The sequence below is a fragment of the Takifugu flavidus genome, chromosome 13 (genome assembly GCF_003711565.1).
Source record: "Takifugu flavidus isolate HTHZ2018 chromosome 13, ASM371156v2, whole genome shotgun sequence".
Taxonomy (NCBI): Eukaryota; Metazoa; Chordata; class Actinopteri; order Tetraodontiformes; family Tetraodontidae; genus Takifugu; species Takifugu flavidus.
In genome coordinates, this window is record NC_079532.1 from 13,571,551 (window position 1) to 13,599,141 (window position 27,591).

Here is a 27,591-nt window from a genome sequence, read left to right on the forward strand (position 1 = left end):
GGTCCAATAATCAAAAAGTCCAAAACAGCATTAAGAAATGAGGGTGAAAGGACAAAATAAATATTTATCCATTTATCAAGAGGAGAAAAGGAGCAAATAATTCAGATAATTCATGCAGACTTTAAAGTCATAGCATCAAAGGGCAAAATGTATGAAAAATGTATGGAGAGGATCAAAGGGCAAAGTAATTTAGAGTTTAATCCAACCACACATCAAAGAGACCAACGAAATTTATGGCTTTTTTTTTTTTTTTACTTTGGTCGCAGGAAAGTCTTCTCTGTTTAATGTTCCATCTTCCATTGATTTCTCATGTTGTCTCAAAGATTACCAACGTGACGTCACCTATAACCACCATAGCCAATCTTAACACATGACGTCATCTGCGAGCGCAGTGGCCCGAGTCAATCTTGCAGCCCGAGCAGATCTGGTACCGACACGGGGTGTTACGGACAGAATGGTAGGATTTTAAAATAGATTTTACATTTATTTAAAAAAACAAACATGAATCATAATGTTACATAATCGCGGACTAATAATGCACCGTGTGTGACGTGCATGGAAGGTTTTAAGAATAGTACTGCTGAACGGTAGAAGTCCTTTCGTATTGCTGTTGTAGTAAATCATATAAGCAGGTTTCATTATCTTTATTTTCACTGTTCCTTCGCAGTCTGAAGTCGAGGAAACTCTAAAGCGGATCGAATCGCATAAAGGTGTAATCGGAACACTAGTTGTCAATGCTGAAGGTAGGATCGCAACGTAAAAGTTCTCTATTTATTTATTTTGACTCCCTGGTTCTACACTCTTTAACTGGTTGATCCTTTCAGGTATTCCCATCAGGACCACGTTAGATAACTCTACAGCTGTTCAGTATGCGGGACTCCTGACCCAGCTCACGCAGAAGGCCAGGGGCACCGTCAGGGACATTGACCCTCAGAATGACCTCACCTTCCTCCGTATCCGGTCCAAAAAACACGAGATATTGGTTGCTCCAGGTATCCTTGCATATTCATCAATTATCTGCACCTTAGAGCGGTTTAGTGGTACTGTCTTGACATCTGTACCTCTTGTTTTTTCCCTTCCAGAGAATGACTTTCTGCTGATAGTCATCCAGAACCCATGTGAATAGCTGATGGCACTAATGCCACAATCAGACACTGGTTTCCTTCATTCAGTCTGTTCCTCCACTACATGACCCCTGGCTACATTTTTATTTTGCAAACCATACACAGATTGTTTTTCTATTCAGCACAGTATTTTATTTTTACCATTTGGGTGAAATAAAGCCATCATTGTACTCTACAAGTTTCTTTTTGCTCAATATACAGGGTTGATAAACTAGGAGAGTAATTAGTGTGATATTTAAACCCTTTTCTAATATGGATTAGATACATCTGTTCAAATTCAAGACATGTTTTGTAAATAGAGCATGTATGTAGATATTAACATGATTTACTTACCAAAGGCTTCATGTCACTCTTGATCATTTTGATTGAAGGTTTAGAGATATCTACTTTTGCACTGAGAATATGGCATTACAGTTTATAATACAGTGTTGATGGACCACCCGCCCTTTTTATTTGGTTAGGGGAAAAAGAAAAGACAAATAAAAGACCTTTTTCAAATATTTTAATGTAAAATTTCCATTTGCATTTACAGCAGTATGCCTCAATAAATAATAGACAATTATACATCCCAAACAATACGTTACATGACGAGTGACTGAGACAAATATGCAGGATTTCACAGAACATCTGCTGAGGAGACTGGGCAGGAGTCACTGAAGGAATTTTGGGATGGACGGATGAAAACAAGTCGTCTTATCTGAAAAGCCTCTCATTATATCATTATTATTATAGCCGCTGAGGGACAGTGTCTTTCTGAGACAGTCCTTAAAGGAAAAGCTACTGGTTTTGATGCCATCCTGAAATAGCACTGATCAAACGAATACGTTTGAAGGTTTGGGTGATGATGATGATGATGATGAGTTAGCTTAACAAGGCTGATCTGAAATAAAACTCAAAGGGTTTCAAATGTTTTCAGCCTCTGTGATTTGTCATATTTTATACTCATGCAGAACGATTAGGATGCAGATTCTCTGGTGAGCCATCTTAAAAAGACGCTTCTGACGCTGACATGTCTCAATGCGTCCCGGTCAGCCCCCCGCCCCAACCCCCACAACAACATTTGTCACCACGTTTTAAACACAACTGCCCCGACAGCGTCTAGTCCCAAACCTTTTCAGTCTGACCAGCAGTGATCCCCAATGCAGCCGCGGCTTCCCGCAAGAATAAGACATATAAAATTCACCTGCTGCGAACGACTTCACCGATGCAAAACGTATAAACTTCTTTAAACTGTGATAGGCTTTTGAATGATTATAGATAATGTACTTGACAACTGCAGAAGCTTCACCTGCGCACGGACTCCGTCACCGGTCCGACGCGACGTTCAGCGGACATTATACCCACAGAGGAATCTTAAGTGGTTCCTCCATTTCATTTTCAAGTGCATCCGATCAAGTTTTAAGGCCTGAGGTGTGCTTTGAGTTCCCATCTCTGATAAACAGGGAGCGGAATCCCTACTAAGCTTTAAACCTTGTTTCGTTATCGTCTAGAGAGGCTACGGCTTTGTGTAAAATCTTCCATCTCTTTAGCCTGGACCCACATCGTTTGTGCAAAAACTGGCGGGCTAAACGGCGGCGAGCCCCAGGAGCCGTCTCCGGTAGCAGTGGGATTTAGACGCCGTTTTAAGAGATGCTCGGTCAAGTTTCACCACTGAATCTGGAACCAGTGAGAAAAACTGACAGGTGACAAGACATGACCGCCTCCCTCAAGTGCTTTCCGTTCAGAGGGGCGTCTGGCTTTGCTGCTACGGAGTCCACCTCGCGGGGTCACCTCAGCGTGTGCCCGTTGAGTTGCCCCCTGCCCCAGTGAATGTTGGGTAATGTCAAACATCTCCTGAAGTGCTCCAGCTGGGCCTGCAGTCTCTCCCGCTCCTCTTTCACCTTCTGCCTGTGACTCACCAGCTCCTGAGACATCAGACAGCAGAAATAATCAGACTTTTCTGCCTTACTGAACGCGTTTTAGTACAAAAATCTGTGATCTTGCTTACCCCCATAGTGACGGAGAGCTGCTCTGCAGTTCTGGTCAGATTATAATTCTGTGCTTCAAGTCTTTTGCACTGATTGTGAAGAACCTGCCTCTCTATACTCCATTCTGTGCACAAAATGCACCAAACAAACCAAATGACCACATTTATTCATGATTAGCATCTTTATCACGATCTTACATGCTAAAATTAAAATTTGACTCACCGTCAGCATATTTCTGATAGGCCTCAAAAATAGCTTCAATACCCTGCCACTTCCTCGGTGCTTCTTCCATCTCCTCCTCTTCCTCATCCTCATCCCCCTCACAAGACAGTTCCTCATCCTCCTCCGATGTGTTTTCCTGTGATCTTGAAGTGTCCATTCTGGCTACTGGGACATTGAGGTGGTTTCCGTTCACGTGTGCTTGTTGTTTGGGGGTTGAATTCTTCAGCTGAGAGACGCTGTGAGACCCCGAGGGTTCGGCCTTTATTTCAGCCTCGGTGTTGCAGTTTGGAACTCCTACAGAAAGAGATTGAGAGAAAAAGCTAACGTTAGCCTTTGCAGCCATTTTTAGATAGGTGTTGATGCACAGTTTCACCACAGGGTGGCAGAAGGTGGCATTTTTAAATGGTGGCGGGTGAGTGGCTGACCTTTGTTTTGAAGCATGTGTGTGGACTGCAGCACCGCCTGGTGGAAGTGCTGAACAAAGGCCTCTGATGTGAACCTCTCGGAAGGTCGGTTCCGTCCGTTCTGCAGAGACTCCTTCTTTGGAGGAGCGATGGCGTTGTGGAGGCCCTGGGGCTTCTTGTGTGGCTCTGGGAATTCTGACTTCTCCCGATGAACTAAGGGTGGAGGGATATGTGCTGGAATGCGGGGGTCAGCAGAAGACTTAAAGGCTTCATTCAGCAGGAGATGCTTTGGCTTGTGCAGATAGGGAGGTGAGGGGCTCGGGGAGTCGGGGTACAGATGCCCGTTTGATTGACTCAGCAGAGAGAGCGAAGAAGAAGAGTCACCTAATAACAAAATTAGAGCTTCTTAAGAATTGAAGAGTTATGTGCTTGTGTTTGTTTGTGTGCATTTGACTGTTTGTCTCACCAGTGGAGGGAGGAGGGGGGCTGCTACCCGGTGGTAAAGGATTATATCTGAGTGTATCTAAGGTCACGGTCTTCCTCTGAATGGCTCTCAGCAAGTCTTCTGTCCTCTCCTTGTCTAAATTAGCGAGACGTAATCTGTCATTCTCCTTAAATATTAAAGCATTTCAAATGAGGTCTAAAGTAAATAAGTTCAAATGAAGTTCAGGTGTTTGCAGTGAACCAGTACCTCTCCTCTGTTGTGGGCTGACATGGGACAGGTCGAACATAAGGAGGAAGTCCTTTTTCTCCTCCATATCAGGTGTGCTGTTCATCTGCTCGGCAGTGTACGGGGTGGTCAGGGGAGCTGGAGCTGAGGGAGGCGAGGGGGTTTTTCTCTTGCAGAGTGCAGGCGGTGGAGAGAGGCTGCACTCCCTCATCAGTCTTCTTCTCTTCCTTCTCTTCTGTGCTAGGAGGTCATCGCGGTGGGCCAGTGTGGTGAGACCACACACACGCAGAAAATCCATTTTCTTTGAAAAGAGAAAGATTTGAGCATGTGGATATCATAATTTGACATCTTTATACTTGTATCTAGCCGCCATAATAACACTGATGAATTATGGGTACAGCTTTTAGCCAGCAAGGACTGACATTTCAGCACTTTTTGATGACTTACCCCCACATAATTTTGCTTGTTTTGGACATTCTGTTTCCGATCATTACTTTTAATCGCACACACACAAGTCCTGTGTAGTGCACATATGTAACAATTGCTTAGTCTGGACATTTTTATAAGCCAACAGTTTTGTAATTTATAATATTAATTAGAAATGCTGGAGAGGTCAACTGAATTAGTGTTAAAAAGGATAATTACTAACCAATGCTGCTCTTACACCAGGAGTACTAGAGCAGTGGCATGAATAATGTGGTAAATAATAAAGTGAAAGCGTCAAGGGTCTGTTCCAGTACCTCAGACGATGTGTCCAGTTTGAGTGGGGGCTGTTCCATTACTCTTCCCAAATGGGCCTTCACCTCCTCTTCATCGCTTTCATCATATGACTCATCCAGGTCATAATAATAACCTAATGAGTTGAGCACAGAGGGAAAAACAACATTTTTAATTTACAGTTTTAATGTCAAGGGCAATAATTCAGTCCAGTAAGGCCGCTTCTCTTTCATGGATCGAGGCTCACCTTCCTCTCTAGCCTCCTTCCTCTTCTTCTCCTCCAGGTCCAATTTGCTGAGCAGCCGCCGCTGTTGCTGCAGGACCTCGTCATAAACCAGCATGCTGGTGGGTGTCTGCTGCTGATGTTCCCTCAGCACTGATGGAGACACTGCCTGGCACTTCCCTCTGTTGTCAGCCGGCATACATGATCTCTGGTGGAGGTTGTTGATGTGATGATGCTGATAGAGGTTCTGAATTGCCCTGTCCTGCTCGGTCTTGTTCCAGGAACCTGGGTCTTGTCCCCTGAGCGAGGTGTACCGCTCTGGCCCTTCTGCCCTCCTCCTTCCCACATCTTCTATCTTTTCCCCCCAAATGAGGTTGGGCCTGTCAGCTCTGGTCAGTCCTGGGGGTGGCCGACTGGGAGGTGTGGGAGTGTTGGGCTTCCTGCGAGAGTCTGTGGGCGTGTCGACAAGGGACGCAGGGTTCCACAGTGTGGTCGGGGGAGCGGAGAGATGATGGGAAGCTTTAGGGGAGATGAGGGGAGGTGGAGCACCAAGGTTGGGAGGAAGGTCTTTGCTGGCTAGATGCTGATGGACCGAATTCATTCTGTGTAGGGAAACAAAAAGAAAAGTGAATGCAGATCTTACGTCGCCCTCTGCTGGCCATTTACGTGGACCTGCGCATGTCCACCCAAGTTAATGTATCTGCCATCTTTACCTGTGGCTGTCTCTCTTCAGCTCCCCTACTTTCCCAGGTGACCTGAGGCCCAGCTCCAATGGCCCCTCTCTCTCCTGTCCTTGCCCTCGTTGCCACATCAACCACGATGACTCACCGGTCCTCTGACTCACGGCGGCAGATGCCACGGTGCCGTGAATCCCGCCAGGGGCAACGAGATGATGCTTCCCTGGGTGAGAAGGCACCAAGCTGGGCACTGGCTGAGGGATGGTGCCTCTGGTTGAGGCGAGGCCAGGTTGCAGGGACAGAGCTTTGGGTGCTGGGAAACCTGGATGGTCAGAGTCTTTGATTTTATCTGGAAGGAAAGAGTTTGGAAATGAATCTCAGGGCAGAACATGCTCAGTTATAAATGATCTTTTTTCCCAATATTAGTTAGCAATTTAGGCGATTGATCATGTTTTATCATAATCTTTTTTTTACTAACAGTAAAAGTGTATAGTTGGACTGAAGATCACAATTCATCACTGGATATTCCCTCGCAATCAGTGTTTTTGCCCTGAAGAGATTCGGATATGTATCAAAGGTAAATTAAGCACAATGTGATATGCAATGAAAATATGCTCTAAACCTTGAAATCTCACTCTCAAGATGAGTAACAGTTGGAGAAACAGGAAGTTGAGACCAGTTAATTCGTTCTGTAACAGTGCAAATTTGTCAAGCTACAAAAAAGCCACTCAATCAACAAAGAATGCTGTGACTGAGTCATCCTTTATACTGATTCACATAAAAAACTTTCTTTTATACTATCGTTGCTCCCCACTGAGTCAGGGTTGTAACACACAGGATGCCTTGACACACAGTGTGAGTGTTTTCCTGTGTGTTGAGGTACCGAGTCTGTTCGGGGTCAACCTCTCCCCTGGCCTGGTCCTGTCCTCTGGTGTTGCCCTCCGAGCCTGCAACTCAGCCAGGTAGTAGCTCTCCGCCGCTCTGACCATCTGCTGCTGTCTCTCTCTCTGCTTCTCCTTCTGTCTGTCCAGCTCTCTTCCCCTTTCTTCCTCCCGCTCTCTTCCCAGCCCGGCTTCGCGCCCCCTCTCTTTCTCTCTTTCGCGCTCTTGCTGCCTCTCTCGCTGGCGGAGATCATTCTCCATCTGCAGCCTGTGGGAGAGGATGACAAGTATGCACACACACAACACACAGACACACAGGGGGAGAAGGTGAGAGATGCAACACCCAACATGAGGCAGATATTAACCACACACTGGTGAACCTCGCACAAACATTTCTGCCACCCACATACATATGCACACACACCCTTCACTTACCACAAGGAAAATAATCCATACACAGCATGACTGAGCAAGAGCAGATGAACACTTAATTGGTATCCACAGGAAAAGGACACACACACTTACACACACGCGCGCGCACACACACAGAACATATTCACCAAGAATCAATGCCACACAAACAAACCTACAGAATTCGCCATGACAGAGGCAGCCAATAAATACCATCTATTACAAACACAAACATGTTCCCCCGCGCATAATGCCACGGACAAACAATGAGGAGACTGGAAGAGGAGCTCAAAGTAGTAAAGGGGGAAAAAACGAGAGGAAAAAAAGAGGAAAAGATTTCTGTGTGTGCGATGAGAGAATAGGCAGCACCGTAGGGTGTGTGCTAAAAATATCACACGCTCAGCAACCTGTGAGCACCCTGCAGAGAGAGATTACGCAGCCCTGCAGACAGGAAAGAAAAGAAGAGGTAGAAAAGAAAAGTAAGAAAAAGAAATTAGTTACCTCTCTGCCAGTACTGTGTGGTTCAGTTCTGGGGGGTAGCGTCCTCCGGGCAGGTGCATGTGGAGGGCAGACGGGTGAAGAGGAGGGAAAGCGCCCCCTCCAGGCACAGAGTAAAACTGCGACCGTAGTGCTGAAAGACAGAGGGACTCCTCCATCCTGTGAAAGAGGAATAAAAACATGAGTTTGTCCACACCAGTGGGGCGTTTATGACTGTCCATGTCGCCCCATTTAAATTCACACTGCACTTGCTCCTAAAACATCTGGGAGTGATGAGATAAGACATTGCTACCTTGGCAAAGACAGTGGGTGGTGCAGGTAGGCCGGGTGAAAGTAAGCAGCAGTGGCGGCGGCATGGGCAGCAGCAGCAGCTGCAGCAGCGGGGTCGAGACTCAGGGGTACAGAGGATAGCCGGAGATCATCTGACGTGGCAAAGGGCCGAAGCGCTCTCAGGTACTCCTCTGGGTGCATCTGTCCAGACAAACTGCACAGCACACGTCCAGAGGGTGAGTAAAAAACATGCTTGTGATCTGTATGGAAAGTATGAAAACACACTTTCTGCCTGTATTTCATGCTTACCTAAGGCTTTGTATTCTGGGGTCCTGCATGACTGAGCTATGAGTGAGTCCAAAGGGGTAAGGCAGGGGGTGGGTTGGTGGGGGAGGTGGAGTCCTCTTATCCTTGTGTGGCTGGGTGTTCTCAGAGCCTCCCCTCTCTCTATTGAGTCCTTGAATGCTGGGCTCTACCTGACAGGGGGAAAGACAGAGGTTACTGTGCATATCCTGGAGTTCCGAGTGGGTGCTAGGCTAAAATGGAGCAGACAAGAAGCTAAGAAAGGCTAAGTGGCAGTGCGGAAGCCCCCCACCGCTGCGCCCGGAAGCTCAGCAGAGTGGAAAATTGGGTCTGATATGTCATAGCAGGTTAGGATCAAAGCAGAGAGGTGACGGTAATATCTGGCCAACTGATCCCTCACCGCTCAGTTTTTCTTGCTCCGACAAAGGTTCCACCTATCTATATCCCTAGAATGGCCTGGATGCAATTTTACATCGTTACGCCATTTAATATCTCTCTCCCTTCAGACCTGCAAGTGGTTCGGGTTTTGTTCCACTCAGAACTCCTGAAGTACCAAGAACTGCGTGTATCAGTCACAGTATGAAGCACGGGTGAAATATCTGGATCCTGAGTTCCTGAAAAAGTCACTTGACTTCAGGTAGCCTCAGACACCCTGAAATGTGGTGCAACAACCGACCATCCAACGAGACAACAAGCAACAGGGAGACAGAGCATTGCTGCAAAAAAAGCACAATGAGCAGAGCTATGTAGCCTGCTGTTATTTAAAAAGAGGCTGCCAGGAAATCACCGTCAGCAGTGCAGTAAGACCTCAGTTTCGCTGTGATGTGTCAAATGTTGCTGGAGCAACAGAAAACAGCAGGCGGACCACAGCGAAACCACAACCAAATGAGCTCACCTAACACCACCCGATCTGCAACCTTAGTTTCATACAACACTTGACTCGCAGTGAAATATCCCTGCTTTAAATATGTTTGAATATTTTGAAATCAATCGCCCATGGAAAGCAGATTCAAACCAGGGACCAAGCCTCCCACTCTCTATCCCTGGACCGGATGGGGGTCTGCACAAGCAGCGTCACCTCCTATGACCTCTGACCCCCCTGATAGCCGATGTGCTTCCCAGACAGGGCCATAAAGAAAAAACACGGCACTCTGTGTGTATTTTGCCTAAACTGTCCTGTCTTTCAGTCCTAGACAGGCTGCACTGAGGAAGGACAAACACTGTGTGCATACGCAAAGCTTCTGAGGCCTCTCCACGTCACTCTCCTGCTCAGTCTCTCCCTCCCCTTATTTTTTAGCACTCTATTCTTTATTTTCTTGTCCCCCTCCTTGCTTCTTTTTCTCTGAATAACTGAATGGGAGCCCCGGGCAGGCAGAGCCACAGAGTGGTCTTTGTGAAGGGGGAGAAAGGCAGCTCTGATCCAGGGGGAAGTGGCTAGTGCAGGGGCTAACCCCGGCATTGTGTGAGGGGCCTGTTTCCTCACTCCACCTTTAAATTCGTTCACACATCAGCACGGAAGCGCGTTCACCCATAGGCACAGGAGCCTCTTCACATCCTAAGGCCTTTTTTTGTGGTGAAGGGTCAAGTACAGACGCACAAACACACATACACACTCTGCAGGAAGCGGAGCACAATGGATGCCACTCTCTGCAGCCTCCAGGGTTGTTGTTTTTTTAATAAATCTTTCACGTGTTGCTGCAAACGACACAAACCAATCATCCAGAAAAGACAGTGCCAGTAGAGATTTGGGCAGAGAGAAACGGATGGGCGACTTTTGACAGTCTAATATGGTGTTCCACCTCATATTATGTAAACCTTATATCACATTGTGTGTATTTAAATCAATTACTTTCTTTACTTTACAATTACTTTAATCTTTACAGAAAATTCCCTGTAACAGAATACCCATCCAAATATATAGTTCTTTTAGATTGTGATCACTGGAGGGTAAAATTGGCACTGAAATCAAAATTTGATTTACTGCAGCCCAGGAGTGATGTTGACAAGTATAATAAAATATTTCTTTAAAAGATGGAGTAGCTGGAAGGATGAGCAGAGAAAGAGGAGCATCTGTTGGGAAAACAGAGAGAGAAAAAACAAAACCAAAAAGAAGCAAAAAAGAAAAAACCTAGCAGACGTGTCTAACCTGTCGTCCGTCGGCCCTCCACAGGCCGTTGCTGGTCTTGGTCGGGGCGATGGTGACCACAGGGGGGGTGCTGGGCACGCTGTGACCCCTCGTCTGGCCCAGGAGGGGCCCTAATGAGCTCCTTTTCGGTGTAGTGATGGGCGAGCTGTGAGCGGTGGCCGGGGAGGAGACAGGAGACGACTCACGGCTGGTGGCGGAACCTGAGGTGGATGGTGAGCGGGGGGAGGGTAGTGTCAGTGGGAGACGATGGAATAAATCGCAGTTAAGAGACAGCTCATTAGATTAGAAAAGATTTCAGGATCAAATGCACCCCCCACCCCCTCCCCATCCCCCAACATTATACAGATGGTACATGGAAAAGATAAAAACCCACATTCCTCTCAGCGTGCAGGTCTGTGAGGAGGTAAACAGTGATTCAATCATGCTGATGAAAAGCTTTCTAACAGGAAGTGACAGAAATAAAGGAAAGTGTATTAAAAGGTATACAAGGAAGAAGAGCTGTGGAAAAAATGGAGCAAAGTGTGACAGACACTGAAGAAAATAAACAGCAAGAGAAGAAACGAAAGGAGGAAGCAGGTACACAACTGAGCGATGTTAAATGTTCAAAAAATGAGTGTGTGTTTTTTGTGTCTATCATTTACTCTGACTTTACTCTCACAGAACACCAGCTAACCAGTCGCTACACACAGAAACACAAACACACCCAGAACGTCTAAAAAGGGGAGAAATAATGACATGACAAAGATGTGGGAACAAATGAGTTCATTGAAAGCTAGAGGTAGCGGAGGAGAGTGTGGTTAGAGGAGAGGGGAGAGGAGTGAGAGATGGTTATAATTGACTCTAATTAGATTCTCATTACTTTGAGATGAATGGAAACGGACGAAGGAAGAACCAAAGAGGGAGAGGTCACAATGGGTCAGCACTTATTCAACACCTTCATTAGGACACCAATGAGCTGAGAGCGCACAGAGACACAGAGAGACAGAGACACAGAGAGACAGAGGGACAGAGAGACCGGAGCTTGTCAACACATCCCACAAGGTGACCGTGTAACTTTGGTCTGTGAAAAAACACTTCCTGGTTTGTGGTGTTCTCATAGCAGGTGGAGTTTAGCAGAGTGGAAACTGAACTGGTACAGATGGGCAGAGGAGGATTATGGTGCAGCTTTGACTGGGGAACCTCCAGACAGGTTCCTCAGTCCTGTTAACACCGTCCATCTCTGACTACCTCTCAGTGGAGCACCTTGAGCAACCCCCCCCTCCCCATCTAAATCTACAAAATGAGGCAAATGTATGCTTCGAACCGGTCATCAAAATGAGCACAATGATGGAAAGTCTCAGGGCTGAAACTGAGGAACCATAGAAACTGAGGAACCATAGAAAGAAACAGAAATGATCACACCTGGTGACCTCTGTGACAAGTGCACTCTATCATCCTCAGGAAGGAGATGTTCTGCCCTTACAATTAAAGGAGCAATGTTCCCTTTATGGCAGCATATGACCTTCCCAACATCAATTCAGCCTCACACCCACCCATCATTCCCAGTACTCTGCTTCTCAACCCATTCACTTTCATTCATCCTCCCGTTTTGTCTTGGATCTTATGCAAATGCAATTAAAACTGTTGTTACTGTGTCAAATGGTATACATCCAAGTTTGGGTATTAAAGGAACAGGTCACTGTCTTATAGAAAAAAAACAACCTTTTGGCATGTGTTTGAGGTCATTGATCTGGAGTTTGGTAAAGTTCTGGCTCAAGCCGAGGAGAAATGGCTGCTCACCTCTGGGATCCTCTGCCTGTTTGGCCAGTTGACGTAGGGCAGCAGCGAATCCGGAGTTTGCAGATTGGGCAACAGCGTTCCCATTGGTTAGTGGGCTGAGGGGACTGACGGTGGCGGTGTTGCGGGTTGCCGTGGAGATCATTCCTAAAGATGGTGATTTGGTGGACTCATGGTTCATACCTGGGGAGGAAAGATGGTAAAGATGCATGAGGCGCGTTGATTACATGTCTAAAGACAACAAAACCTCATGTCACCAGAGACTCGTTACGCTAGCGCTTAAAGCAAAAGAGTGTGTGCACACACGCGTGTGTGCGTGTGCGTCTCCTTTTTGTGTCTGGATATCATATTAAGCCCATACGTGAGGGTCAACTCCACTAGTCACAGTAAAGGGAGTGGAGCTGTGTCAAACAGAGCGCTGACCCTAATAGCAAATCACACACATGAGCGCACACATGTCCATTTCCTCAAGGGAGCCAGTCAACACATCTTAAGATGTTGGGGGTGTTTACACACACGTTATTAAGTCCCACTGCTCTAAGTCCCACACACATACACACACACAAATAAACAATCTAAGCTACCTACCTGACATATATTCAGACCTAATGTGGTTGACTAACCTTTGTCTCCCCCCCTTCTACCCTCATACTGACCCATTAATGTTAATTACAGCTGGAATTAGCCAGCAGCCCCGTGCCCTCTACAGCAGTGACCTCATTACCACCACAACACACACATCTTTCCAACACACACACACATGTGCCACAGAGAAAGCAAACACATTAAACACTCTGGTTAACCCTCTGCGAAGAAGATTGCGTTAACCACACAGATGATGCCGAGATGAGAATGAGAGAATCATAAAATCCCGATGAAGGTATTGGTGTCTAACTTCTGCCTGTCACATGGTAGAGAGGGTGGGGGGGGGGACTGGCTGAGCAAGACGTAACCTGAAAGAAACGAAGACCCAGCCTCAACACGAAGATGAAAAATGGTTACTCCGTGAAACAGTGTAACTGTCTGAGCTGCGCATCGCTAAGTTTCACACGTGCACTTTGAAAATGTCCCTGCAAAAAGCAACTTTTAAAAGCAGTTTCAGCTTCTTTGATCCCGCATGTTGATGAAACTCCCCCTTACACGCACGGATAACCTGCCAACCTCCAGCTACTGACTGTGAATGCCACGTCTAATGTGGGAAATGTTTAACATGCACGCAGCTTTGGAAGTGGCTGAGAGGGCAAACGAGATCCAGGTTCACAAAGCAAAATTTGTGGATTTCCTCTTTTGTATTTACAGAACTTTTTTTGTAACACTCAGATACATTTATGCTAATGAAGCTAATTGAAACCAAAAGAGAGGGTTAAGAAAGGAAGCTGAGCTCCTGACAAGCTGTGTGTGTGTGTGTGTGTGTGTGTGTGTGTGTGTGTGTGTGTGTGGGCGCGTGTGTGTGTGTGTGGGGGGGGAGTGTATGTGTGTGAGTCTCTGCTGAGTCTAGCAGTGGGGGTGGGGGGGGGTGATAAGACAGCCTCTATCGAATCTTCCTCGACCTCCCTCCGCTGTGCTCTCTCTTTCCTTCCTCTCGTTTATCTCAGCACGCTGGAGCATATTTAACAAAAGCCTACACACATAATCTCTCCTCTGTTTCTCGCTTTCTTTCTTCCGGCGTCCTACAATCTCTTCTGACGGGCTGCTTCCTTTGATATTTCTCTGTGTCATTCACAAATGCACAGCCTACGAACATATGCTGAGAATTTAAACATGCAAACACTCACCCTCCTGCTCACTGCTCTCCTGCTCGCTCTTTCTGCCCCTCTCAGGACTCTCTCTCTCTCTCCCTCTCAGCCTTGCAGCTGCTACATGGTCACGTGACCTCCTTTCTCTCCACTCCCCCTCCTCCTCTTCCCTCCCTTCTCCATCTATCGCCCTCACTCCTTCCTGCCTCTTCCTCCTCCTCTTTTCACTGACATCCTCTTTATCTTTACATTTCTCCCTCTTTAGCTGTCCTCTCTCTCTCCCTCCCTCTTTCTCTCTCTCAAACTGTCTTCGCTGTCCTGTTTTCGCTCTTCATTTCTCATCTCTGCTCCTTTTGGCTCGTACTCTGAGGAGGTTGGAAGGTGGCGGCGGTGGAGGAGGGGGGCTCACAGAAGAAGGGGTTATAGTGATAACTCTGTGTGTGTGTGTGTGTGTGTGTGTGTGTGTGTGTGTGTGTGTGTGTGTGTGTGTGTGTGTGTGTAAACCCTCCATCCATCATTCTGTCGCTGAGCTCTGTCTGCTTTGGGGACAGGACTTTGGGGGAGGGCAGGTCTTTGAAAATGATCTTTCACCCTTCACCCCTGACCTCCTTCTGCCCTGAACAGCAGGAGGTCTAAAGGAAAAAGAAATATCCAGCGACCCTCATATTGCATCCTAAATTCACCTGGAGATGAGCTACAGTTTCATAAAGAAGGCCTCAAAAGATGTCAGACATAAAACCAACATGAGAGTGGGGGCAGATTTAATTAGATTAGCTCAGGTGGGAAAAAGCTGCCTACGTGGAAAATGTGGGTAATGGATGAAGAAGCACAGAGTTCAGGCAACATTAAGGTTTTGTGGGCAGCTGGTCAAAGGTGAATGAACCCTAAAGACGCTTGGGCGCCTCTTCGCCAGCCGCAACAGCGACATCTGGTGGCACGGGTAGACGGATGCACATAATCCAGCACAACATTTGTAAAGGTTAAAAATTATGGTAATGTTGCTACGAAAACGATTGCACTATTTATCTGACAACAAACGCATAATTTAAGCTTGTTGTATGCAAATGTTCATAAAAATGTGGTGTAATGTATAAACACAAATGCTGCTTCAAATGTATATTTACATCACAACTAACAAGAATTAGTCTAAAAAAATTTAAAGTTGTGCATAAAATAAAGGCCTAATTGCATTTATACACTCATAAATGCGTAATAAATATGATTGTGACATTAGCGATGCGCATGGCTTGTGCACGTGTGCACATTTGTGGGTGTTGGGATGGGTCATTAAGGAAAAAGAGGTTATATCCTCATATTTGCTAATGCATGTGTTCTGTCTTCTTGTGTAAACTGCAGCCTAAATGCAAATGCTAAATTGATTATCATCCCTTTTCAGATACCAATAAAGATGGACATGCCCCCTAAAAATAACATAATTGAATTTCAAGATAATATTATACAGGCTCCAGTAATTTATCCAACAACAGCCACTGCTGCTGGTCTAATAGCTGGCAGACTATCAAATTCCTCTGAAGAGCATATGTGAACGCACAAGCGGAAAGAAAGAAGGAGAGGGCGGAGGGAAGTAGCCAAATGTTTTACAGCCTCTTAAACTTGTCTGTAATAGCAGTCAGAGTGGCGTCAACGCAGCAGTCTCCAGGGTTACTCCAGGGGCTGCTAAATGGCTTTACTAGCTCCAGTCACTCCGCAGCTCACACAGAAACACTTAACACTTCCTTAAAATCTATAAACAACACACACACTCTCACACAGCAGCCTCTCACACACCCAAATACGCATGCCCGTCCAATAAGATGACATAAGACAGAGTAATGACATCAGTGGAAGCCATATGTGAGGCATGCAAAGGCAGGCACAGACACATTCAGCTGACTCAGCCTGAAAAAAGTGTGCATGCGACCCCCAGAGACCACACAGCCGAAGCACATTTATGGTTCAGAGATAAACAAAGCAGACAACCCCACATACCCTAACAAGCAGCACCTTTGGCAAATAAAACCAAGAGAGCGAGACTGCGTTTACACTGCCAACCTACTGGTGCTGTTAGCAAACCGTCTATAAATTTCAGCCGATACACTCCAAAAGCTCTTCTTCCCTTTCCTTTTCTCATCTCTTCCCTTGAAAATGGCCCTCCGGGCTGCAGAGCACTTCCCTCTCCCGCTGACCACCGTCTGCATTTCTCTAATCAGTCTATTGTGACTGTAAAGATGTAAGAAACACAAACATTGTAGCCAGTTCCAGCTGCTACACTTGCATGTTTCGTGACCTCCTCATTGCCTCCGCGCAGCTTTTCTCCTTCCACCTAACCCCACAGCCCCTCATAGAACCTGCAGCTGGGTCCCCCCAACCCCTTCCCCGTGGCATCGATCTCCTCTGCTGCCTGTGGCTCAATGTCACCATCTACCGCACTCAGATACAGAGATGATGCAAAAAGATTGCACAATCTGAGGCAAGCCAGTCTAACTCTGTTAGGTGAGCCAGTCTAACGCAGTGCGTGTGTGTGTGCGTGCATGTGTTTAGCTGGCCATGTTCGCCTGGTGTTGATATAATGGTAGACATCAACCATCTGAGCAAACATAGAGGTACGAGAGGGTGGTGTGTGTGTGTATGACACAGACAAGGTGCAGAACAGCAGATGTACACATCTGCAGGTGGTGTTCCATACATGTGAAGCGAGTAAATAAACAAAGCATGTGAAGTTATTCTCTGCTATATTATGTATTTTAAATATAAATGAATCCTTTCATATAACTTAATCCCTGCAAGGATTGAACCTATCAGCGATATGGATACGTCATATGTGGGTCAGTTGCTGTCACGGAAGGAAAAGGATAACCATCAGCTGACACTAAAGAAGCATCCAGGATGTTAACGATCAACTGAAAATCCCCCGTTTCAAGTTTGTAATAAGGCTGCTAAGTCAGGTGTCAACACAGACCTGCTCCACACACAACAAGCAAATTTGCTGCTGAGGGGAAAGAAAAACTTCCCAGAGGAAATGAAAGGAGCATGTTTAATGGTAGAACAAGAGGACCTTTAACCCCAAAAACACTGTGGCTGCTTCAACAGGATGATCAGGGTGACCTCTGTCGCACATCGGACCTGCTCACAGAAACAGCTTTAATAGAACAGTGTGGTCTCTATCAAATGGACTTGATGCAGATTAAAATGGTTTAGACTTGTGTTGTAAGTATGAAAGGGAAAGGGAGGTTATAAGAGCACAATCAGGCAATACACAAAAAATACCAACACAAACCCGACGGTGTCATTTTCCTAAACTCTTCTGGCTCCAAGGTCAGCCTTAATGTATAGGCTTACAGTAGCTCCATCTTGTCCATATGAGAAGGAGGTAATTAAAGTGATTGGAGGTTTATTCAGTAACCCCTGCTGAGCAGCTGCTGCACGGCAGGTCACGGGCAGCACATGGCGTGTGTGTGCATGTGTGTGTGTGTGCGTTAAAGTCCACCTGCGGGCTGTATACACACACAAAAGCAGCGTGATCCGCTTGGCTGCTGCTAACGCGCCCGGCGGCATCTATCGGCGCCGAACAATACGGTCCTGTTAAAGGTCCCGGATTAAAGAGCGGCTGCTCTGACTCTGGTGGGCGCAGCCTTGATAAACCATTCTAAGGTGACACGACGCGTGTTTTTATGTCTGCCTTCCTGTCCGTTAAGTTTGCCGAGCAAATAGTTGCCGTGTTTAATCAGCGACAAGTCCGACGGGAACGATAACGTAAGAGGAACCACAGACTACTTCACGAGCGTCGCCCTCTGCTGCTGCGTCAAGGAGCACGCGGAGCAGGCCAAACCGGAAGTGACGCCTAATAAAATTAAAAGCACGCGGTGCTGTTTCTGTATGTACCTCGCGTGGCGGCGTTTTATTTTGAAAAACAGCCCGGAAGCGTTTTTGCTGTTGTCATCACGGAGTCAATCCAGTTAAACCAGTTTGTCTGATTTTACATTTATGCTTGATTCAATCACACGCAGCAAACTTTTCACTGACTCTCGAGTTTACTTGAGTCTTAAAATAGCCTCAAAGAAAGAACAAGACTTTCCGCCCTAGTATTAAAGTACGAGGAAGACAACGATGTGCCGAACGCACCCTGACATACTTGCAACTGCGGAGATAAACAGCCGCACAGAGATTGGTTAAAAAAAAACAGAAAAAACTCCGCGGTTCACCGAATTACTAACAAAAATGTAAGAGTTGAATTCAGCTTGACAACCAGCAGATACGATGGCGCATCTTCTGCTGCAACATTGTGCTGAGACAGGAGAAAACAGGCAACTCACCGCCTCACCAAAGACACGAGAAGTCCTTTCTGTGCATCCCCCAGTGTGAACCGCAGCCGCCGTGTGTGATTCGGTTATCTAGTAATCTCACAGATATCAGCATAACACTCACCGATGTGAGGACAAGAAGGACAACACCGCAGTTGTCTAGAGAGAGAGAGAGAGAGAGAGAGAGAGAGAGAGAGAGAGAGAGAGAGAGAGAGAGAGGCGGGGTATGGAGGTGGGAGGGGGAGGAGGGTGAACACCTGCTCCACTGATGCTCCCTCGAGGGATGGAGAGATGGAGAGAAAGAGATGTGACCCCAGACTGCTGATAGGCTATCTCCCAGCCTGGACATGTTTACTGTCCACAGGAGACAATCAGATCTGCCCCAGTCAGCTCCTCCTGCTGCTCTGCTGCACACAGCGGAGGCTGCACACACATTCGGTCATTACGGTTGCTTAACGCCATAAAGATTTGTTTAAGTCACAGAGACGTGCTCCTTTTGAGTTCCGTTCTCATCTCCACTAACTTCTTAGAAAACGGTCTGTTTCTTTGCCATTTCCTGCCTTAATATCTCAGTCTGCTGCAGCTGAAGACTGAGATTCCTCATCTGTCGATGGTCAAAAATCACCTAATGCAAATGTGAAAACCAACATCTGCCATCTTCTATGCTGATCAAACTAAAAATAGACATGCGAGGGAAATTTGTTCTGCGGTGGTGGAGGTCTGAGACGGGCCCAGATGCTCTGCTGAGGGCTGCAGCAGAGAAGCTGGACCACAGAAGACCCATAGCAGAGGCACGTTTGGGTGGAGGGTTTCCTGCTGAGGCTGGGAAGTCCAAGATGCTTGCATTGTCTCTGGATGAGGACTGCCTATAGTCTCATTTAAAATGGCTCAAACTGTATTGTAACTGCTTCAGGTCGACTGGATTGTCTTTCTTCTTGTAAATTGAATGACTGTTTTTATTGTTAGTTACTCAAAAGAACAGTAGTAAGCATCATGCTCAGTAACAAAATACTCTCAACCTCTCTTAAATGAATTCTTCCTGATATTTGATGTGATTAATGCCATAAAACATCAACTTTTGTCATCATCTGATACACTGCTGAGCTCCCTGTGCTGCCTGCTTCATTTAGTCTAATATTTCAACATGTCCCCTGGGTCTCCCTGTGTCTTTCTTGATCTTTCATCTCCTCCATCCCTCTCTCCCCGTCTCCCAAGCAGCTGCTCCACTTTGCAGCTATTTAACAGCTGTTTTGCATCGATTTGCGCTTCCGAGTGCAGATTTCTACCTTGTACAACCTCCTCCTCCTCTTGCTTTCACTTTCCTCCCTCCTTTCTTCCTCTTTTTTTACTGGTGTCAGACACACAGCCGCTCCAAACAGCTTTGACGTTTCCCTCAATGAATATACTGCATCCTCTCTCTGACATCCACTGGTGAAAGGCGCAAACACACACAAGCGCACATAAATGAAAGCTGGCATGCATATGAAGGTGGACCACCCCCACCCCCACATCTTTAAAAACAACAACAAACAAGTGCTGCAAGAAACATAAAAAAACTTCTATAATCCCCAAATCCCTCTCTTTTGTCCTCAAACCTACGTAGGAGAAGATGAGAAACATCCTCCCTCTCTCTCTCGCGGTCTCACTCTGTGTGTGTGTGTGTGTGTGTGTGTGTGTGTGTGTGTGTGTGTGTGTGTGTGTGTGTGTGTGTGTGTGTGTGCAGAGACAAGTGTAGTCTGACATGATTTATGGTTTGGCTGTGCACTGTAGGCAGACATTCTCAGTTTTCTCTGAGGTGGGCGTCTCACTTCCATCCTTTGCGACTATACACATTGCTTAGCATGTGTGTGTGTGTGTGTGTGTGTGTGTGCATCCATCTGCATGCGCCTGTTTGTGTGTTATAAAAATAATAAGCTGTGAAATGTGCATACAGGCCTCTGTGCGTGCACCACTGCAGGTGCAGGGAGCAGAAGATAAACCTGACTGAACATCTGCTGCTCTGTGTGTTTCTGTCTGTGCACAACGTGGGGGTCAGAGCTCACGGCTGCGTGTGTTCTCCAGGTGGGTTAGACCTGGTTGTGGACTGTATGATCCACCATTAGGCAGCGTATAAAAGAGGCCAAGCGCAGAGGCCATTATGAACTCTGGTAGTAATAGCTCCAGGAATCTTATTGCCTCTGGAGACCTGGTCATTAGCCTATTCCTCTCTCATAAAGCCCTCTATTCATCAAACACACAAGCATGCGCACATTTATATGCAGACCTGGCTACACACACACACACACACACACACACACACACACACACACAAACACACACAAACACACACACACACACACACACACACACACAGATTGTCTCCATCTCCTCCTTTTCTTGTTCTGTCTATTCACCTCTGCTGAAGAAGAGTGTGAAGTGCTTTGAGTATAATCCACCAAGATGTCTTTTAAAACAGATGCACTCGTGAATACACACACACACACATGCTCATTTATGAAAGCAGTCGGGCATAATATCAGCCATGAACTCAAAGAGATGATTATTTAAATGTATTCCTCTTTTCCCCATCCAGTAAAAGCGAGATGCTGTGGACAGATCCGAGAGTACAAACAGAAGCGATGTCACATAAACTAGCGCCGCGGGTCTGGACAAGTGCTAACGAAGAACCACCACCCCCCGCCCCACAACTTCCTGAGAAACGACACACAAGAACACAAAAACTAGTCCAATTTGGTACCAGTTTGGACAGATAGACAAACTGCACAGGCAACAAACAGGTTAGTGCGCTTCAGGCACAAACACAACCACAAACAGGAGACGGGAGTATCTGTCACAGTGACGTGAGCACGTGCACGTAGAGACATTTAAAGAACACTGTGTTCCAGCACACACAAATGTATTCTAAAGGGGAGATATACCTGGGGACAGAGAGACTAGCAATGACAATGCTACAGTCATTCACTCCATCCTTAGGCACTCATACACACACACACACACGCACGCACGCACGCACACGCACGCACGCACGCGCGAGCGCACGCACGCACACACACAGAGTGGTGATAAGCACTAATCCTGTTTATTACCTTCCTCCCTCTATATTCTCTCTCTCTCTCTGTGCCTTCCCCTCATCCTCCAAGATTGTTACAGCAGCGATACACACACACACACACACACACACACACACACACACACACACACACTCACACACATTTTGTGCACACATGCTTTCACATTGTCAGTTTTCCTCTGTGATGGCTGCTGGCCTGGGGCTGAGTCGAGGAAACAGGGAGGGAAGTGTTGTCGTGTGCTGCTCTTTTCCAGCACGGGCACCGTTCACGTCCTGCAGAGAGAATTACCGTCCCTTTGTCTGTGTGAAGGGGCTGCTGCCTTTACCATCTGTGCAGGGGATACAGTGGCAGTCGTACGTGCATGTGTGCGTGTGCGTGTGCGTGTGTGTTTGCGTGTGCCGCCGGGCTTTTTTTTAATTGAAGTTAGATCTGTTTACAGGAACATTAAGACTCTCGAGATGAAAGTCAACACTGTAAATGGGGGGAAAAAAAGGGTCTCAAATTCAATCACGCAGACTTCCTTTAGTTGTTATTAATTATTATCGGAAGCCTCTACAGGCTCAGATCCAGTGTGATGTTGCTCATTTTCTCATCTATTGTCATTTCTTGTATTTCTCCTTCATCCCTGCACTGGCAAGATTAATCCTAAACAAGATCTCAACAAGATTTAAATCTGAGTTAAGGCCACTGTGTTGAGTGGTGTTTGTGTGACAGGCTGCAAAATAAAGTGATCATCCTCTGGGTTGATAAGGGACAAGAGGACACAGAGACATCACATATCAGCATATAGCAAGTTTGGCTGGAGATTGATTAAGATGAACTCCAAATATGATGAAAATCCATCCTTTTTTTACTCTTTCTCCTGCTGAGGTCAGCATTTCCATCCCTTCTAAATGTCCTCAGCAGCTCTCTTTTTCTCTCTATATATCTCTGTCTTGATGGGTGGCAGAGAGTAGCAGCTTGCTGCGTTCAGGCCAATTATTTACATAATTATGATCTCCCACTTAACCACATGATCCTTTACCTGGGTGTGGGCAATTAAAACTGGCATCATTATGCAGATTATGCAAATAGACTCGGAGGCAGAACAAGGTGAGGGGAGATCACACATGAGCCTACGTAAGCCCTGTAACCATCTGGGTTTGTGTGCTGTTGTTGTGCATGGCAAAGGCTGCATGTTTGCCAGCTCCTGCATTTGCTAATTGATGATTTTTGTATTTGGTAATTAGTTGGATTCATTTTTATTTTCTGTAAATGCATGTAATTATTTATTTTACCTATAAACCCAGAATAAACTTGGCTGAACCAGACTAAACTGTCACTTCCTCAAGCTGACACACATTGAGCAGAGGTAAATCTTTCTGAGACAAGATTAAGGTGAGCGTTTCTTTCCAACAACATGAACTCATCTACAGGAAACACAATGCACCAACACATAGAGTGTGTGTGTGTGTGTGTGTGTGTGTGTGTGTGTGTGTGTGTGTGTGTGTGTGTGTGTGTGTGTCCCTCCCTGTCAAAAATATTAATGGCAGAAAAAAAATCGCTGCTGTATTTTCATTTAGCTAATCCTCCCACCATCTGCTCCTTATCATGCAATATGCTGCATATTACATTTACTGTGCATATAGACCCGTGTGTTTAGTTGCATGCTTGTGTCCAATGATATGTGTGTGTGTGTGTGTGTGTGTGTGTGTGTGTGTGTGTGTGTGTGTGTGTGTGTGTGTGTGTGTGTGTGTGTGTATGTCCGCGTTATCTCCCCAGGTCAAAATATGCTGGCATTTATCCCATATCTCCTCCAGTTCAATGTGTGTGCTTGAAGTCTTTTGTTAATTAGCAGCTCCTCATTGAGGTCATCGCTTCAACCAACTACATTGCCTTTCTTATCAGCACAGGTGTTTACCTTCTGGAATTCTCTGGGGAATTAAAAAAATTGTTTTGCATTTTTCTTCTTCTTTCTTTGGCAGAAGTAAATCACCCAGTTCACATCATGAATGCGTGAATGTGTGAAAGTCTGGATCTTTTATCTCCACTGTGTAATCAAGCTGTTGTCATGGAGTTTTATTCATCTCATTAATAACAGCACCCTTGAGGTGCAGCATCATGACCCTGCACACGCTGGTGAGCACAAACACGCACACAAATGCACACACACACACACACACACACATGCACACACACACACACACGCACACACACACACACACACACACACACACACACACACACACGCACACGCACAAGTGGGTCTGACAGCTGCTTTATTCAAGCCAACACCCATCTCAGCCTCCTGCAGAAATACACAAAGGCCCCAAATACATAAACACAAATATGGCCACACGTGTATGCACATGTGTATGCCAGCATGCTTCCTCACTCATTTAAAACATAATACACATACAGTACACGTGCACACACGCACACACATTTGTACACAACACTGCTCATCCCAGTTAAAATACAGACACAAAAGTAAAGACCAAATCTATACAAACTCTGGTATTTTGAGCCAGAAGAAAGGCAAAAAAGGGAAAATAAAACAAAGCAACTGAGAGAATAACAAAATTAAAAGAAAAGAGTCACACTGAGGGATGCAGAGTCACCACTTACTCATTAGTGGCTCCCAAGTTTAGTCTGCAAGTAGCACAAAATGAGACTTTATGTGTTCATTTAAAATAAATAATTCATCTGTTATCCTGAAGCCCTCTAATTCCCTGTGAATGTCTTCCTGGATGTGATGCCTCATGATCCACACAAGCACCGGGGGGGCTCTGACTGTGTTTACTCCTGCATGTGGGACTGCATTCATCTGACATCTGCCATAAATCACACCACGGTGTCCTTGTAGCTCTAACACATATCATGGAAATCGATGCAGAGGTCAAGCAAAACGCGGCTACCCAACCCCCTCCCAAAAAAATACCGCAAGAGGCAATAAATACGGCTGGGTAATACACACGTCAACGACACGGCTCCTTCACCCCATCGACTCTCTGAGGATAACTCGTGTGCGCTCGCTCACGGGAGCAGATGCACAAATGTCACACAAGGCCCGTCCAGACATTTGAGCGCGGGTTGACCTGCTGACATCGTGAGAACTGGATGAATTATCTCTGTCGGTCCCCAGAGGACAGTATGTAAGGATAATGTAGCTGTATTTAGACTTCCCTTCTCGCAGGATTCCAAACAAACAGAGCCTATTGTGCTTGTACTGTAAATGCAGCATGTTGCCACGTATTCCCTGGTGCATTTAGTGACACATCAATGCTTAAGTTCTGCAAATACACTCTGAAAAAGTCCAAAATCAACACTGCCAAGGATGAACGTGTTCAGAAGATATCTTTGTGTATCACAAATGAGGTAATAAGGGATTCAAGAAAGAAACTAACACTGTTGGCTTTTGCCTTTTTGTGGGATTTGTTTGACCCATCACCAATATGATAGAAATTGCTAAACTCCCCAGCAGCACTGATGCACCCACTCCAGGGAATACACACGGGGGTTTAAAAGATGTAAAAGGCATTTGAGGGACAATGCACTAATAAGACAGTGAGGGAAGACATTAAACTGTGGAAAAGCATGTGGCATGTATTACTGGGAGGGTTGCAGAATGCCACTTTCCTTTGCCCATGAGACTGTGTTAAGGTCACAGTTGGCTCCTGGTTACAATGTGTTAATGTTGCATGGGGATGAACACAAACACACACCTCACACACGTCTCTTTGCTTTGTTTTTTTTGAGATTTTTAATAAAAAAGTGTCATTAACCTGATTTGTTTTTTGTCGTTTCTAATTTTCATTCCTGTCTGTCTCATCTTTCCCTGCCCAGATCCTTTTACCTTGACTAATCATACACACACACACACACACACAGACACACACACACACACACACACACACACACATTCAGCCTTTACCCCTCACCCTCTACATTGTCAAATGATCATTGAGGAGTGAGAGTGTGGCTGACACTGTCTCCACAGCAACGGCTGTTACGACCAGGAGGGGAGTTGAAGAGTGGGGGGTGTGGGGGACCTGGAGGTTGGTGGTGGGGGGTGTGTGTGGGGGGAGGTTGTGGGGTGGGGGGGGGGGGGGTTGCATCTTTCAGTTTGTGAATGATGAGAACACATATACTAAGAGACAAAAACAAACACAACAGAAATATTCTCTCTCTCACACACACACACACACACACACGTGCAGACTGGTGTTTTGCTATGACAAACACAGTCCAGTTCTTACACTTTAATGCAGGCACACACACACAGCCACACACACACAAACGATAATAAGTGACGCCTATTAAACAGGAAAAAAGGATAAAAGCAAGAGTGTAGGGAAGGGAGGAGAAAGGGAAGGAGGAGGAGGGGAGGACGGGGGGGGGGGGGGGGGGGGGTTGTTGCTTCCTGGAGAGATGTTCTTCTTTATTTCTTGTAAATGTGTGCAGGCACAGCTAGAAAACACACAGACACACGCACGCCACACACACAATTGAACACAAAGACAAGCACCATATAATCACTTTGATTCAATCATTTATGAAAGCAGATGTATAATTCAAAAACCAGCATGAAAGATTCACAAGGCAAAGAACATTGTTTAATCTGCCCTCCACCCTCTAATTCCCCCACCATCCCCTCCCTCCCAGCCTCTCTCTGCATCTCTCTGTCACCCCCCCCCCCCCCCCCCCCCCCCCCCTCCCCACCTCCATCTTTTACCACAGCAGGTTTTTTAATCATTGACCACAGTCTGGCCCAGACAACTGAAAGGTCAAAGATCAGGGTTAGGTGTCAGGGGGCAGACTTGGAAAAGATCCGCCTTCACGGAGGGCCAGCTCAAGCCTCTAAGACAATTTTAAAGCATATTTCTCTCCTTTTTAACATCATCCTCTTTTTTGTGCACCCTCTTCTTACACCTCTCTCCCTCCTTTCTCCTTCTCACTCTCCCCTCTGTCCCCTCTCTTTAGTGTCATCTTGCCACGGGGCATGTTAAGTACCTTTCTCAGGTAACTTCACACAGATCTCCCGCTGACCCTGACACATCCCACCGTTGCCTGCCACCGGCACGCTGAATGATTCACCATTGACGACTCATTATTTCTTTGATCCATAACTGTTATTAATAAATTTTCACCCCAGAAGGGCTGAGGCGGTCAAGAAAGGAGAAAGGATTAAAAGAAATAATTAATTGCACTTGATAAGAATGGCTAAGGCACTGTAATTAATTAATCCATCATCAGAATCATTAATACATAATAACTTTGTAAATGATAATAAAAGCAACGGGTCTATCAACAATCACATACTGTTTTGCAATGCAATGTTATGTTGCCTGTATTTGTACTAAGCAAATGGAGGAAATGTTCTGGTTAGCATGAATGTAATGACAGTATTTCTCTCAGGGTTTCAGTTTTCCTCATTACATCACGGCCACTCTGAAGCTTCTGCTTGGTGTGACATCATGCGAGTCATTAATTGTGACCAAAATGGACTAATGGATGAAATAAAGCTGCCGCGCAACCAGTTTGCTGCAGGTTTTTGCCATGAGTGGCAGATGCAAAATGAAATACTGAATAAATGAGCTTACCTGGCAGGTAGAACTGTGGGCTTTTTAGTCCAAACATGGTCGAGGTCGCTCCTCTACTGACTTCTGAAGCAAGAAACTGGCATTTACAGGAGGCGGGAAGGAGGGGGAGGTGGGGTTACCAGGCTGTGGTAGGGTAGTTTAGGCAGCTTGTAGGTGTAAGTCATCAGACAACTCCCTCCTTAGGCGCCCCTCTGTTTCCCTCTCTCTATCTCTCTTTCTTTCCAGGCCCTGTGGGTGAGGAGGGAGAACAGGAGAGGTCGGCTCCTCCCCTCCTCTTCACCTTCTCGACTAACGGAGGTGGCTCGGCGGGCAAAAGTGGCAGGAAGAGAGTGAATAAAAACTGCTCCACGAGTTGAGGATGGATGACGGGAGACCGCCTGCGAAGGAGAGCGTCAGGAAGGATAGGTGAAGGGAGTCATTAGAGAGGAAGAGAGAGGGGAGTCTCCTGCCTGTTTGCTCTCCGTTCTCGTCCCGTCCGCTATGTAATCCCCTTTTTTGTCATTCCTTGAGCTCGTTGGCTGGATCCATTTTCTCTTCCTCTGTTCTGTTTACCGTCTCTCTTCTTGTTTTATCCTTCCTCCTTTGCCTCAGTCCCACTACTGACTGCTCAGT

The 27,591-nt window shown here is 46.2% G+C and overlaps 2 protein-coding genes across 5 annotated transcripts; one reads left to right on the forward strand and one right to left on the reverse strand.

Annotated features, from left to right (window-relative positions):
* Nucleotides 1-341: 341 nt before the first annotated feature.
* On the forward strand, nucleotides 342-2,035 carry LOC130536220 (dynein light chain roadblock-type 2). Its single transcript, XM_057051960.1, has 4 exons — nucleotides 342-457; nucleotides 668-743; nucleotides 825-992; nucleotides 1,083-2,035. Exons 1-4 carry the CDS (start codon nucleotides 371-373, stop codon nucleotides 1,124-1,126), a joined length of 375 nt encoding a protein of 124 aa, XP_056907940.1. The 5' UTR covers nucleotides 342-370; the 3' UTR covers nucleotides 1,127-2,035.
* On the reverse strand, nucleotides 1,610-27,579 carry LOC130536219 (genetic suppressor element 1-like). 4 transcript variants are annotated; one of them, XM_057051956.1, is made up of 16 exons: nucleotides 26,980-27,579; nucleotides 12,293-12,472; nucleotides 10,514-10,713; nucleotides 8,374-8,540; nucleotides 8,087-8,278; nucleotides 7,798-7,953; nucleotides 6,888-7,153; nucleotides 6,041-6,353; nucleotides 5,352-5,929; nucleotides 5,128-5,240; nucleotides 4,409-4,688; nucleotides 4,184-4,297; nucleotides 3,739-4,101; nucleotides 3,314-3,607; nucleotides 3,112-3,215; nucleotides 1,610-3,028 (listed from the first exon to the last, which is right to left on the reverse strand). In XM_057051956.1, exons 1-16 carry the CDS (start codon nucleotides 27,014-27,016, stop codon nucleotides 2,891-2,893), a joined length of 3,495 nt encoding a protein of 1,164 aa, XP_056907936.1. In that variant the 5' UTR covers nucleotides 27,017-27,579; the 3' UTR covers nucleotides 1,610-2,890. The 4 variants fall into 4 exon arrangements, with proteins under 4 accessions (XP_056907936.1, XP_056907937.1, XP_056907939.1 ...); XM_057051957.1 differs by lacking the exon at nucleotides 26,980-27,579 and adding an exon at nucleotides 18,339-18,501; XM_057051959.1 differs by lacking the exon at nucleotides 26,980-27,579 and adding an exon at nucleotides 18,347-18,467.
* Nucleotides 27,580-27,591: the final 12 nt, after the last annotated feature.

Excerpts from the sequence above, each read along its gene's own strand:
- LOC130536220 (XM_057051960.1), top strand. The coding sequence starts at position 371 with ATGACGTCATCTGCGAGCGCAGTGGCCCGAGTCAATCTTGCAGCCCGA. Across the intron at positions 744-824 it reads ACTAGTTGTCAATGCTGAAG|GTATTCCCATCAGGACCACG; the intron begins GTAGGATCGCAA and ends TGATCCTTTCAG. Across the intron at positions 993-1,082 it reads CGAGATATTGGTTGCTCCAG|AGAATGACTTTCTGCTGATA; the intron begins GTATCCTTGCAT and ends TTTCCCTTCCAG.
- LOC130536219 (XM_057051956.1), bottom strand. The coding sequence starts at position 27,016 with ATGTTTGGACTAAAAAGCCCACAGTTCTACCTGCCAG. Across the intron at positions 8,541-10,513 it reads GGAGGGCCGACGGACGACAG|GTAGAGCCCAGCATTCAAGG; the intron begins GTTAGACACGTC and ends TCCCCCTGTCAG. Across the intron at positions 4,298-4,408 it reads CAGCCCACAACAGAGGAGAG|ACAAGGAGAGGACAGAAGAC; the intron begins GTACTGGTTCAC and ends TCGCTAATTTAG.